Genomic DNA, 15906 nt, shown 5'->3' with positions numbered 1-15906 from the left:
AGTCTAAGGGAAAAAACAATTGAACACTGTTGGCAGTTTTTCAAAGAGACACTATTAAGGACACAAGAGCAAATTATCCCACTACGTAGGAAAGATAGGAAGTATTGCCAGAGACCACCCAGGCTTAACCAGGAGATCTTCAATGATCTAAAACTCAAAAAAGAGTCCTAGAAAAAGTGAAAAGAAAAGGAGTACTAGTGGCACCTTAGAGACTAACCAATTTATTTGAGCATAAGCTTTCGTGAGCTACAGCTCACTTCACTTCACGGCTGCTACTCTGAAACCTAGAAAAAGTGGAAACTCGGTCAAATTACAAAGGATGAATATAAACAAATAAACACAAGTATGTAGGGACAAAAGTAAAAAGGCCAAGGCACAAAATGAGATCAAACTAGCTAGGGACATAAAGGGTAACAAGAAAACGTTCTACAAATACGTTAGAAGCAAGAGGAAGACCAAGGACAGAGTAGGCCTGTTATTCAATGAGGGGAGAAAGACAATAACAGAAAATGTGGAAGTGGCAGAAGTGCTTAATGACGTCTTCGTTTCAGTTTTCACCAAGAAGGTTAGTGGCGATTGGACATCTAAAATAGTGAATGCCAGGGAAAATGAGGTAGGATCAGAGTCTAAAACAGGGAAAGAACAAGTCAAAAATTACTTAGACAAGTTAGATGTCTCCAAATCACCAGGGCCTGATGAAATGCATTCTAGAATACTCAAGGAGCTGACTGAGGAGATATCTGAGCCATTAGCAATTATCTTTGAAAAGTCATGGAAGACAGGAGACATTCCCGAGGATTGGAAAAGGGCAAATACCATCTATAAAGAAGGAAATAAGGACAACCCACGGAAGTACAGACCAGCCAGTGGAGATTGTGATAAGAGAGGGGACCAAAAATCAAGGTCTCTAAATTCTATGATGCCTGCATGAAGGCTCAGCTGGATGCCAGTAATAGAATGTTTGTGGAGGGAGCAGTCTTGGCCTATATGCCTGCCTGTGGCTCTCTCTCTTCGGAGCTGTGGTGTAAATTCCCAAGAATCGATCTAAAGCAGTGTTCCCCAAACTTTTTATGTTGCAACCCTCTTACCTATAATGCAATCTATCCATGCTCCCGCCAGGGCCGGGAGCGGAGTCAGGGGCCAGGAGCCAAGGCCAGAGCCGAAGCTGCAGCTGGGGCCATGGCCAGGAGCAGAGCCAAGCCAAAAGCTGGGTGCAGGTGCCGCTCCTGGGAGTAGGGCCGGAGCCGGACTGTGGACGGGGGCCGAGGCCGGAGCCTCAGCTGGGGACAGGGCTGGGGCTGGAGCGGAGTGAGGGCACAGCAGCGCTGAGTGGCACTCCCTCCCTGCCCCCCTGAATGTTCCTCTGTGCCCTCCTATGGGGACACACCTCACACTTTGGAGACCACTGATCTAGAATTCTTCAATGAGTGCAGAGACTCATTAGTATTATCACTGAACAAGTTTGAGTCAAATCGTAAATCCTCTGTGGTGTTCTGCACCTCCCTGGGGAACCTCAAAGAGTGAAGTCAAGAATCACACCTCCGAACCATAACAGTGGCTAGCTCTCTAGATGCTGTGTCCACTGCATCCACCTCAGCTTGCAGGAATGTTTCTGCTGCTAGTCAGCCTTCCTGAATGAAGGATTGAAATTGGGGTCTGTCTTTCAAGGGGAGGTTTGTCTTAAAGTCTGCCAATCTAGAGTAATTGTTAAAATCGTATTTCACTAATGAAGTCTAATAGTTAGTGATACAGAATTGCAGGCTCACAGAGGAGAATATTTTTCTTCCCAAAGGGTCCAACCTCTTTGAGCCCTTGTCAGATGGGGCGGTCTTAAGATGTTGTAACCTTGCTCTTTCCATGATGCAGTAATCATCTTAATGCATTGCAGGATGCCCCATGTAGATGCAAAGATTGGATTTTTCCTTAAGGATGTGGGTAGCCTCTTAAGATACATAAAAAAAAAAGAGAGGGAACCAAATGGCATAGCTAATCTTTTTCAATCTCAAACCAGGCCTATGCGTATACAGAGTTACTGGGAGGGAGTGAGGGGGAACCACCTTACAATAGGACACATTTGGAATGCTACACAATATAGACAAATCTAGCAACCTCATATCTCCAGTTCCCCTGGATTTTTTAAGGGTCTTGTGTGACAAGCAAGCCTGTGTTTTATCCCATATAAATTTCATGATAAGCCTATTGATTTGAGCAAGGGAAAGACCTTGAAACATAAAAGGCTAATGGTTTAAGTCAATCTTGGACAGATACTCATTTTTGCTATTTTTATTCTCCCCAGAAAGGACAGAGAGAGGAGACACCACCTCTTTACATCCTTGGAAATTTATTTTAATGTATAGTCCATATTTATAGAAACACTTTTGGGAAGATTAGGACAAATTTTAACACTTAGATAAGTTATTTTCTTGCATATTTGAGATGGAAAATGCTGAAACTTTTGGATATATGCATTGCAAGAGATCTTTCCAAAAATATCAGCTACATTCAGTAATGATGGGATTGAGGAGGATGAATTCTTCAATGGTACAAAAATGTTGCCAGCATATAAACAGATTTTGTATTCTTTCCTGTTTACGGTCCCACTTTCAATGGCTGAGGGCTGGCATATGTACATTGTCAGTGGTTCAAGAGAGACATTAAAAAAGATGGGCGAAAGCGGACAGCTCTGTCATGTCCCTTTTTCTAGATGAAATGTGGGAGAAATAATTCCATTAGTTGATAATGAAGTGTGGGGACAATCGTATAATACATTGACTCAATTCAGGAATACTGGTCCTGATCTGACTGATTTTTTTTTTTTAAAATCAGAAGCTCTCTTTGCATCTAGAGATGAGGCTATGGAGCAGCGGTTCTCAACCTATTTACCATTGCGGGCCACATATGCGGTCCGCAATGTGTTACGTGGGCCACAGATTGAGAACCATTGCACCAGACACACAGTGGTCCATCCAGTCCTGGGCTGCCAGCCTGCCCCTTCCCCTCAGGGACAGACCCGCACCACATGCCACACCGACCCCCTGCTCCCTGCCAGACCGGAGCAACCAATTTTGGGCCACAGCTGTGTGCTAAATGGAGCCACAGGTTGAGAACCACTGCTATGGAGGGAACATCTGATATCTGAGCTTGCTGGATCAAGTGAGCAAATTTTCTCATATTAACAACAGCCAATCTTCCTTTAATAAAACCAACCTGACGTGTGTATAAATGATGTGATGATGGTATTCAGTCGTGTCGCTAACATTTTTACAGTTATTTTGCAATCTGTTTTATATAGAGATATGGGGCGGCAACCACCTTTGTTATTTTATTCTTACTATTGTTATTCTTTAAAATGAAGGTAATTAAAGTAGTTATGTCACAAGACATGGTTCCTTTTTGGAATGTTTAAGTGAAGACTTTTGAAAGAATAGAAGATAGCAGATTACAAAATGTTTTGTAGAAATCTGCCAGAAAGGCATCACTCTCAGGAGCTTTGCTGGAATTCGTATATTTATAGCCTGTTTGATCTCTTGTGTTGTGATAGCTTTATCCACAAACTACACTTGTTCTGAACATAGGGTATGAAAAGGTAGGTTTTCGATGAAATGATCGAATTGGTCGACTGCTTTATATAAAGCTTGATATAATTAATCAATTTAAACAATTCTATCTGTTGTTTCAAGGACAACACTCCCATCTTCTTGTAATAAGGAAGAAATATTGCTGGCAGATAGTTCCATCTTAAGTGTTCTGATAAGTAGTTTACCTGCTTTATCTCCCCATTCTTAATACCTTTGTTTGACCCCGTTGAGTCAAATTCAACCTGGCTGGATAAGTATTCATTATAGTTATATTTGGCATTGATTAAAGAATGTAGGAGATTTTCATTATTGGGCTCAGTCTTGTGCATTCTCTGCAACTCATCTAGTTCCTTGTCCAGAGAGTCTAGTAACATGAGTTCCTCTTTTCTTTTGGGAGGCATACTTTATGCACTCACCCCTTATGATAGCTATCAGAGCTTCCCAAAAGATTGTATCTGAGGTAAATAAGTGCTTATTTTCTTGTATAAAGTTAGAGATGACTGAATCAAGTGCGGAACAAAAACTTTGCATCTTTCAGTAGCAGAGTGCTCAGCTTCCACCGAGAACAGTGGTTCTCAAATTGTGGGGCAGGACCCCAAAGTGGGTCATGACCCCGTTTTAATGGGGTCGCCAGGGCTGTCATTAGACTTGCTGGAGCCTGAAGCCGAAGGCAAAGCCCGAGCCCCACTGCCCAGGGCCAAAGGCAAAGCCCAAGAGCTTCAGCCTTGGGTGGCGGGTCTCAAGTTACAGGCCCTCCGCCTGGGGCTGAAGCCCCTGGGCTTCAGCTTTGGCTCCCCCGCCTGGGGCGGTGGGGCTCGGTGGTTGCCATTGCCCCTTCCCATCCCACGTGCGCAGGGCAGAAGGGCGTGGGTGGGCTCAGGCTTCAGTCCTCCCTCCTAGGGTTGTCTAGTAATTTTTGTGGTCAGAAAGGGGTCGCAGCACACTGAAGTTTGAGAACCCCTGACCTAGAAGATTTTAATGATGTGTAACCAGCATCTATGGTAAGTATAACTGGAGCATGATCTGAAATTAATTTATTATCAATAGCTACTTCTAGGCATCTTGCAATCAGTTCTGAAGACACAAGAAAAAGTCAATTCTGGAGTAAGAAGAACGTAATGTAAAGTGATCCTCCTTGGGGTGTCCCTATCTCAACATATTTTTTTTAAAAAATTCATTCATTAATAAACGAGGGTTGGCCTATTGTGCTTTGAAAGCTGGGTCTCATGTAATTGGATCTGTCCGATGTCTATCTAGTGTAGCACTCCAGTCACCTCCCAGTATTACAGGAATGCCTTTTTAATTGGAAAGAATGTCTGCAATGTCTTTAAAAAATTCAGAATTACCTCCACTTGGACTGTAAATGCTTCTTAGAATTAAGATTTTTGAGTTGAAACAGCCTTCAAGAACGTATCTTCCTTTGTGATCACACCAAAACGGTATATATTGAAAGTCATATTTTTATGAGTTAAAATGGATGTGCCTCTGCTCTTAGAATTCAATGATGAATGATATTCAACACCTAACACATCATCTTGATTCTATCGGCATATATTTCTGCTACATGAGTTTCCTGAAATAAAGCTAGATGGCACCTTTTTTTTTTTTAAATCTGAGGTGTCTCAGGATTTTAATTCTTTTGAAAGGTTGATTAAATCCTATTACATTCCAGGAGCACACTCTAAGAAAATTCATGGCAAAGTTTTAAATGATATATTAAGACATAAAACCTAATTCTAAAGAGATGCATTTTCCCGTTAATATTGTAAAATTACATCTGTAGGGTACCATCTGTATTTATACATATTAGATACTGGTTAGTTTTAAATGAATGTATGCCTTCAATTAAGCCTCTAAGAATGTCAGGTATACAAAAAGACTTACGTTAAATATCATGTGTCTTCCAAAGTTTATTTGTAATAGAAAACAAAAAAATAGACTTAAAATATATTTGCATGTAGAGATGTTTAGACTATTATTAGATAATATAGGATGGGGGGAGTGGATGGAACTGAAGGCATCGGGGATCAGAATGTGCACACACTGGCTTGTTTTAAGTCAAATATTACCCTGTAAATATCACTGGGTATTCTAGAACATGGATAAGATATTCCTGCCTACAGAAATTTTTATGTATTCATAAAGACTCATCACATGTAAATTTACAATTGATTTGGTAAATCAAATATAAAATAGTGTAAAATCTAAATATGAAAAATACAATTAAAATTTTGTTAATAGTATGTCAAATACCATGTACATAATTGAATAACTAGTGCTATTTAAGGTTTAGGGTTATAGTCCACTTTATGTGTCAGGAGTATTGACTTTTCCAAGGGACTTGTGGTTACCATAATACAATCCATCAGAGACAGAACTAGCAAAGATATTTTGTCTAGCAATGCAAGTTGTGATGATTAGTGAAGATAATACTTCAGTCATTAGATGGTGCTATATACCCCAGAAAAATGTTAAACTGTTACTCAATGCATTGCAGAGTTATACAGTTGTTATTGCTCAATTCCAAAGGAGATCAACAGAAGAGTTCAGCCTAACTGATTATCTACTAGGAGCTGGAAGATTATATAAGCAAATGTTACTGTATCTATAAGTAGGGTGACCAGATAGCAACTGTGAAAAAACGGGACAGGAAGTGGGGGGTAATAGGCACCTATATAAGAAAAAGTCCCCAAAACAGGACTGTCCCTATAAAAATGGGACATCTGGTCACTCTATCTATAAGGACACATAGGAAAACAAACTGATTTTTAAACTTGAGGCATGTTTTTTATGATAATAAAATCATTCCGTTATTTTTTGCCAATCCTGGTCTCAGTCTTTCAGGTGTCTGCCAAGCTACAGATGCATTTTTACAAACTCTTGTGGAGCCTAATATATCCATAGTGAGGGTGGATGGGTACTTGATGCTCTTTTCCAGCTCTCTCCACCCCCAAAGCAGAATGCAGAAACAGTAGAAACACGTACGGCAGACATTCTCAGAAATCTGCCAACAGCAGAACTCAAACTCACAGTTGGTGAGTATGGTTCAGGTTCAAAGGCTGCAGGATATTGCCCTTAGCTACTCAGTGACTCTGTCATGTGCATCTCTTGCTTGCCACAGATAAGCAGTCCTATAAAGCACCTATAAAGTATGCACAAATCACTCTCTGGTTCACTGTCCAAACTTGAGCCACCCTGGAGAGACAACTTTCATCCCAAATAACTTTTGAAATATTGCTTCCCCCAAAAGGGCAGCGGATGCTGGACAACAGCAGACTTGAACCCCAACTGTGTGATATCAGTTTGGGGTGGATCAGAGCAACAGTTTGAGCCCCAGCTGTATGCAAAAAAACTATAAGAACTGTAAAAGGTTGATGTCATGTGATTTTTATAAGGGGCACTATATCTTACGAAGCCCTTGCTCAAACCACCCCAAATTTAACCACTAACCCCACACCTATCCCAAGCCCTAATGAGGCACAGCAAATTTCAAGATGATCTGAGCATGCATGTGGGTTATAATTCATTTAGAAAAATCAACTGTTAAACAGTAAACTAATCTCAACTACAGTGGTGTTTACTTAAAACAGATTTCAGGTTAAGTTTTCAACAAGTAAAGGCTGTGGTTAGTGCCCAATGAAGGTACGTGAACTCACCCACAACAACAAGCTTGGTAATAGTTAATAGATTGGGATATTGGAGACAGGCGTTTCCTGCACAGTTGAAGAACTGGCCTGAATAAGAAGTTTGAGTCTCCGCTTTCTTTCTGAGGGACACATTAAGCCTAATGGTGGTAAACTGAGAGAGAAGGAAAACATGCAAGATATAGCTTGTTTCCTACTAGGCTGAAGCTGTAGATAACTGCTCTCTTCAGATGCAGAACTCTCTGTATCCCCTGTGAAGCTCACACAGCGCAACAAACAGGCCAGGTGACTAACCCATTATGAAACTACTCCCCTTTTACTATGCTAGGAATACAGCAGTATGACAGGGAGAGAAAGAAACTAACCATGAGTTGCTTCCTTCCAGTGAGAATGACCGCATAAAGATGATCCCCAACAAAACCATATTCTTCCCTCACAGTAATTTCACAATCATGATGACAAGGGAAACAAGACTGAGTGGGGACCTGATAACAGTCTTCAAATATGTAAAGGGCTGTTATAAAGAAGACTGAGATCAACTGTTCTCCATGTCCACTGAAGGTAAAACAGAAAAGAATAGGATTAAATCTGCAGCAAGGGATATTGAGGTTAAATATTAGGGAAAACTTTCTAACTCTAAGGATAGATAAGTACTGGAATAGGCTTCCAAGGGAGGTTGTGGAATCCCCATCATTGGATGTTTTTAAGAACAGGCTGAACAAACATCTGTCAGGGAAGGTTTAGGCATACCTAGTCCAGCCTCAAAGCAGAGGCTGGACTTGATGCCTTGTATTTCTATGATTCCATGAAACACACAATACTGGGCATTTATTTTAATAGGAGCTAGAAGTAGGGGTAGGCAGCCAAAATATGCGCTTCTTCTCTTCTTGTTGACAAGAAAGTGGACCAAAAGAAGGAACCAAAACCAAGTAATTCCCACAACAGAAGGAGAACCTCTGGGGGGTAAAACATAGCCACCAACCCTCTCACTCTTAGCACATCACCACATTTAGGGCATGTCTTCACTGCAGAGTTAACCTGGAAGATTAGCAACCTGATCTTAGTACCCACACTAGCCTAGCCCAGGACTGAACAGCCACACCACAAAGCCATACCAAAGTAACTGTGTCTTCACTGGTGCTGCACTCACCTAGGGCTCACTAGGGTTTCTGGGGGCATATCCCATGGTGCCTGGTGCTGCAGTACACTGAGCCACTCTGACTTTTTCCCAGAGAACTATGGGAGAATGCGTCTGTCCTTCTGAGTACATGCAGGGAATTAAGGGAAGGCACTGGAGAACTATCAACACTTGAGTTGTTTTGCCTGCATCCTCACTACAAAGTGGGCTGGTTACCAGCCCAAATGACAGCAGCATCTGGATTTCAGTTCCTATCCCAGGATGGGCCAGGAAGCCGAGTTGAAAGCACCATTAAATTCAGGTTAGAGACTTGTGTGTGTCAACAGGAGCCAGGTTAGAGAAAACACCCAGACATAGCTAAGGTAGCCAACCTGAGCCAAGATGTCAGTCACTACCCTACAACAAAGTCACCATCACAAGAGATGCCAATTAAAGTCCATCCCTTTAACCTTCTCTTGGCACTGTAGCATAGAGGAAGAAGATAACTTGAAACAAGATCTCTACACCCTTCACTGGTAGTCCAATGAGGCAACTACATGGCATCTTCAACTTCATCTCCTGCTCAACAGGAGAGAGAGTAAGGCCAGCCATTTTCCTCTAACATGAACAGCAACCTGAGGGAGCTCACTGCACAGCATCCCTCCCATCCCGAACTAAACACACAGCTGTTTTCCGTCCAGAGCCAGAATTAATTCTGTACTTGTTTTGCATTTTCCATTTGTTTATATGGTATACTGTATGCTACTTCTCAAATAAGAAAGTATTCTTGTGGGGGGAAGGAGGAGCTCGGCACCCTGGATACTCTCTTCCATGAGTTCTGCATAGGATCCAGCGTGACATAATGAATGCTGGAGACCAAGAAAAAGCATTTCAGGGAACTTTTACTCAGTCTGAAGATATCACACAGGTGATTCACTCCACTGTAAGTGAACTTCAGTGTTCTAACATTGTTGAACTACAACACCAACTGCCACCTTGCAACCCTTAAAACACACTAGTTTCTTAAGATGTTTAACATTTTATGATTAAGCAGTGTCTTAAAAGATACAATTTTACAAGCAATCACCACAAAATCATTTTTGAACAAAAGCTGCAGCATCCTGAGAAGCTGGGATGTATTAGGTGTCTAGGGGGGTTGACTGGCTAGAGTTTAATGCTTGTTTCATTTGGAATGACTTTGAAATTATCACATGCGTAGCTCAAGTTTAGTTCCTCTAAACTAGTTCCATATGAAACAGTTAAAGATATCTCACTCTCTGACTATACGACCATGCACACTGACGTGAGTGATGTAAATACCTATCCACTAAATTCAGGCTGAGGCCAACAACCCGTTTTCATAGAGAAGTGACAGGACTCTAGGTCTCTAATAGAATGCAGTGATGCAAATTAGGACTTTGATTCCACTTCACTAAGGCCCAAATCCTGCAGGTCTGTCTTGATCCTTACTTCTGAGAAACTCCTACTGACATTATTGAGAGATTTGCTAGAATAAAGATTAAGAACTACAGAATTTTTCACTATATGATGAGTGTCACTGTAATACATACAATAATTGCCAAATATCTAAAAATATACAAAAAATTTCAAAACAGATTTTATCTGGCCCTGATAAAGCAGTATAATTAACATGGGACATACTAAAGGGCTCATAACATTAAATTTTTTATTTGATTAAAAAAAAAAGATGTCATTTCTCTTGTCAAAGGAAATACTGAAAATACTGATGTTTCCCGTCATGTGCCTTTTATTAAAAAAAAATGATCCCCAGGTGTAAGAACAGTTTATAGTGTTTTTCTGGCAAGCTCTCAGATGATGGATATTTAGTATTATTTTAGAAAGCTATAAAAATATTAAAGCACCATTACTTTGCCAACAAGAAAATATAGATATAGATACACAATGCATACAAGAGATTCAAGCTTTCTATTTCAAATGTAATGAGTTTCTTTCATTTTCAGGCTGACTACCAGTTCAAGGCAATGCAAGTACAATGGGGATTTCCACAAGAGGAGATTATGGTCTGTGCAAAATATTTAAAACTCTATTTATCAGAAACTTCCTTTTAACCAAAACTTGGTTATTTCCCTCATGCAAATAATGTATTCAATAAACATCAATTATCCAAATATTTTTGATATTCCCAAAACACTTCAGCCAAAGGGAGTTAGTTGTATTACGTATGCTCTGCAAAGAAACTGATTTTAAAGACAGAAATATTATAAAAGTATACCTGCTGAAAAAATGTTAGAATTCTGTCAGCCGACAAACCTGGCAAGTTAAAGGACATGATCGGTCTACATACAAATACATATAAACCAATAAGAAATACCAGAGCTGGCTTCATTACGTCATCATTTCCTGACTATGCAGGAGGGTTTCTATTTTAGTAAGTTTAAGTTGGACAGACAGAAGCAAGTCTAAACCTTCTACAGATCAGAGAGTACAAAACAAGCATCACTGAAGTAACTTTATAGTGCATAAAGGTAAGTAATGTTTGATCAATTATTTTCATGTTGAGCATAAAAGTAACTTAGATGTCAATACTTATTATTCAGATTGACTTCCTTCTTTAAAAATATGAATTGTTCTACAACTAATAAAAGGAAGCTTAATTCCACTCCTAATAAGGACTTTAAATAACAGCTGCATTATATGACTGTAAATTCAAGCAAACAGATTTTGTTTTTTAACAACACATGTAGTCACAGTATTTTAATAATTAATTGAACCCTTCCATAAGTAACAGGTAAAAATCAATGTTGATGCTAAGTAGTTTAGATAGTAAAATGATTTGCATATACTGAATGGGCAAACCTACTGGACCTTGCTGATTACCATAAATACACCCAAACTACAGAAGATTTATGTGGACATTTGATGGAGGCAGAGAGATGGTAACCAAAAAAAAAAAAATGTATGCGTCAAGAACCCCAAAAAACTGAGCAACCATTCCAAAAGCAGTTTAGCTCTTTATAGATATAGATTTTATATATATAAGTGTACTAGCTCTCAGTCAAAATCAGGAAAAACCAATTCTGCCTTTGTCCTGAAAGTCCCAAAAACAGCACTCAGGTGAGCTTATCATCTTGACTAGTTGTTCACACACCACCCACAATTTAAAATATATATATATATATATAAAATGAATGACAATACTTGTATGGATCAGCAACAGGAAAGTCTTTTCACAATACCTTAAAAACCTCCACTAATCATTAAATCATATCATTTGGAAACCAGTGACCTCCTTTAAGACCTTTTGATAAATCCACTTATTCAGTTTAAACAGCTAAATATTCCCATCACTAAATATAGTAATGGGGGGAAAATTCTCAGCTCAGATGCACACAATGAAGATCTACATATACTGCTCTCTCATTGGTATTAATGGATATCCATGCACGCAGCAAAGGCTTGATTTCAGTCATAGTTGCATTTATTTATACATCAAACCTTCCCGCCCCCATCCCCAATATACGTAGGTATTTCTTACCTGTGTAGCAGACTCCTGACTGCATGCCAGACTCCTGACACACATTTTAAACCAAATAAGGTTGGGAATTAGGTCTTCAACAACAATTAAAAAATCCTTCGTTGTTTCAATATGTGCCTTCATTTACATGTCTCAGAATGGCACATCTAATAAACTAACTAGACCCTACAAGTAAGCTACAAGCCACAAGCAACATGGAGTATGGATGAGCAGATTTATGCATATACTACTATTGTACACTGCAATCATTATATTTATAAAATTGGTGTAGGAGCTCAGAAGTATATCACAGGCACTTAATCACTAGAGAGAGAAATCTAAAACGCATAAAGAGAAAGAAGGAATGAAAAGTTTGAGGATACACACTGCCTAAAATAAAAACAAAAATGTAACTGTTGCTGGGAGTGTTTTCGGGAGTCAGTTCCCAAACATGTTGGTATATTTCTCATAATACTGATTCATATTTATACTTATATTTTATTAACAGAATTTTTGTTATTTTTTTTGGTAACTTCTTAGGAAAAGAATATCTTTATGAAAACATTATCAAAATTGAATTGATTGATTGGTAGATAAGATTTCATCACTATGCTGCACATTAACAGAATCCCACTTTTGGGATGTGTCCCATCCTTCTTCTAATGTGCCTCAATATCTTTTTAAAATATTCCTTTTAATTTGACCCATCCTCTGGGCTGACCACTTCAGAGGCATTTCTGAAACTCCCTCCTTCCTTGTCACCACAATACACTACATAATTTTTCCATTCCGAATGTAATAGTCCATTTTACTTTATTGCCGTTACACTAACATTTTCACTTTAATGACTAAATCATCCTCAAATAATCAGCAACATTTTGTATGAATGAGAAAATTTCATTGAGACCAAGAGTATAGGATTTATTTGTGTGTATAATGAAATAAACTACAGTTCCATTATAGAGAACAACAACAAAAAGTGAGAGATATAAAACCACACATTTCAAGGCAGAAGTTAACCCTAACTGATAGGGATTAGGAAGAAATTTCCCATATAGACAGGTCATGTCATTATTGTTCAATATAGGGGTAGTCTCCTCAAAAGCATCTGTAACTGGCCATTTTCAGCCAGAATATTGGACTAAACAAACCATGGGTCTAATCTGGAAGCTCTGTATTAGTAAGTAAAGTAGATGGCAGACATTACAGTGAAAAGATAAAGATTAAAAAAAAAATACAGAGAGTAACAGTGAACTAAATTACTCTTTAAATGCTTTTGTCACTTACAAGCCTAAAATGTCCACTGACACCTCATGGAAATTGCATTCCTCTGCTGCTTGGGAAAACCATGAGCAGTATCAGTCAGGAACTGGGAACTATTCAATTATTGGGGGTAAGGAGATCTCTCTCTCTCTCACACACACACACAGAGGGTACTGGGGGAGGAATAAAGTAGCAGTGATCCCAGCCCACCCACCCACCCCCCAAGTGTCAGGAGGCTGGGTCAAGGGTTGAGTAATAGAGAACCCTGCCATACACAAAGCAGCCAGGAGGCTGCAGGAACACTAGAACACATTCTTCTTTCCTTTCAGGAACTACGAAGCTGGGGGAGGGGTACAGTAGCACAGGCACACTGACAACCACCAAGAGGCTAAGGACGTCACATAGTAGACCACTGCACCAAAATAGGGTGGAGAAAGAAAGAAAGCTTCTTGTTCTCTTTCAGCAGCTGAGGTAGCAGCATGAAACTTCAGTTTTCAAACACTTATGACAAAGAGGCTGATACAAAAAATGCTGACCCTTTGCCCAGCAGCTTCCCACAAGGACACTGCCGTGAAATTTGCATGGTTCATTCTCCATTGCGAATTTTTGTATTAAAATAAAAGTTATAAATGTAGTCTTCTCACTAGTATGTATCTGGCAAATTTTTTTCAAACCCTGGGTATGGATACTATACTTAGAATCTAAGTAGGTATTAAGCTACCTTTTTCTTTTTTTCCATGCCTTTCATATGTTCTATTGGGAACTATGCAGTTTGTAGCTAAAATTCACAACTGATATTTTTCCTTGTGTATAGGAACTACACCAAATTTCATGTTTATTTGTTCTTTTTATTACTCAATTTTAGTAATTAATTTTTAAAACAAATATACTTTTGAGGAGTATTTTCTTTAGAAAAGGCTACTTACAGAATTTAAGGACAAGTAGAAGAGTTCTGTTTAATTTGCAACTGTTTAAAACAGCAAACTTCAGATACTGTAAGCTCATTAGAGCAGGGACTGTCTTTTTCTTCTGTGTTTGTATAGCGCTTAGCACAGTGGGATCCTGGTCCCTGGCTGGGACTGCTAGATGCTACAGTAACACAAACAAACAAAAAGCGAAACATAACAACATTCAGCAATCCCTGACTTCAAATTTTCTCATTATATTTAGGAAATCCTTTTACAAGACACATTTTTAATTAGTTAATTTTTTTTAAATCTATAATTATACTTTAATTTACTGTATTAAATAACACATCACTCCCTACAAGTTTGATACTATATGTAATCTCTTTGGGGTAGACATTATGTTGATAGAGTAAGCCTACCACGTTTTGGGAGTTACAATAATGTATTTTTATTTCTTGACTGCAATTATTTTTAAATGAGTTTTAAAAAATAATTGTGGTCAAGAAATAAGAACAACCTGTTTTGCTTCGATACAAATTTCCAACTCTAATTTTGATTGTAATTTTAATTACTCATTATTTACTTCATTTGTTCTTAGGGATCATGTTTTAAGAGGAAAAAAATATGAATGAATACCATCAGAATCAAAACATTATGCCAGGAAACTGGCACCCAGAAGAGTACAGGATTGCATCACTTGTCTTTTATAGTTTTATATTCATAATTGGATTGCTAGTGAACATCACTGCACTATGGGTCTTCAGCTGCACCACCAAGAAAAGAACAACTATAACAGTCTATATGATGAATGTTGCATTACTTGACTTAATTTTTATATTGTCTGTACCTTTTCGGATAACCTACTATGCAAAGCAAGCTTGGCCATTTGGAGATATATTCTGTCGGATTCTTGGTGCTTTCACTGTGTTTTATCCAAGCATTGCTCTGTGGCTGCTTGCTTTTATAAGTGTTGATAGATATATGGCCATTGTCCAGCCCAAACACGTCAAAGAACTTAGAAATACAAGGAAAGCTCTGCTAGCTTGCATTGGTATCTGGATAATGACCCTTGCATCAACTTCCCCTCTGCTATTTTTATATTCGGATCCAGATAAAGCCTCAAATTTTACTACCTGCATGAAGATGCTCGATATCATCCATCTAAAGGAAGTCAATATGTTAAATTTTTCTCGTTTGATTTTTTTTTTCTTGATTCCCCTGTTTATCATGATTGGATGCTATCTAATCATTATTTACCATTTTGTCCACGGCAGGACTTCCAAACTGAAACCCAAAGCTAAAGAAAGATCTATAAAAATTATAATTACTCTGATTGTGCAAGTGCTTGTCTGCTTTGTGCCCTTCCACATTTGTTTTGCCTTCCTGATGCTGCAAGACGAAGACCAGAGTTACAATCCGTGGGCAGCCTTTACCACCTTTCTCATGAATCTCAGTACGTGCTTAGATGTTATTCTGTACTACATTGTTTCTAAACAATTTCAGGCTAGAGTCATCAGTGTCATGCTTTATCGCAACTATCTTCGAAGTGTGCGCAGGAAGAGTTTTCGATCTGGGAGTTTAAGGTCACTAAGTAATATAAACAGTGAAATGATATAAAAAAAATCAGAAGATGCTTATAATGTGGCCAAGTGACTTTCACTGAAGTCTGACATTTCAACTTAGTTGTATTCAAGAATGCTCTGGAGTTTGCAATATTGGAACACATTAGATCTGTGGTAGCATAATTGTGGGAAAAGTGGAATACCAATGAGTTAAAATATGAATGTTTCATCAATGTGTTTTACATTTTTCACAGTAAATCCAGGAGAACTAAGATATTTATGATCTACCGTCTGGGGGAAGCAGGCAAATAAATATATTGTCCATGATGTACTGCCTC

The 15906-nt window shown here is 38.8% G+C and overlaps 2 protein-coding genes across 3 annotated transcripts in view; one reads left to right on the top strand and one right to left on the bottom strand.

The window, feature by feature from the left end:
• UBAC2 (UBA domain containing 2) overlaps window positions 1-15906 on the bottom strand; it is a 163659-nt gene that overhangs the window by 110049 nt on the left and 37704 nt on the right. The gene's annotated exons all lie outside the window — the stretch shown is intronic.
• On the top strand, window positions 10782-15623 carry GPR18 (G protein-coupled receptor 18; the record flags this gene model as incomplete). The annotated part of the gene is made up of 2 exons (XM_084621094.1): window positions 10782-10846; window positions 14605-15623. The coding sequence occupies exon 2, from the start codon at window positions 14631-14633 to the stop codon at window positions 15621-15623; it is 993 nt and encodes a 330-aa protein (XP_084477220.1). The 5' UTR covers window positions 10782-10846; window positions 14605-14630.

This window comes from Lepidochelys olivacea (genome assembly GCF_965140295.1).
Source record: "Lepidochelys olivacea isolate rLepOli2 genome assembly, chromosome: 1".
Lineage (NCBI taxonomy): Eukaryota > Metazoa > Chordata > Testudines > Cheloniidae > Lepidochelys > Lepidochelys olivacea.
The sequence above is the reverse complement of the archived record's forward strand: the minus strand, read 5'-3'. Positions and strand labels throughout refer to the sequence as shown.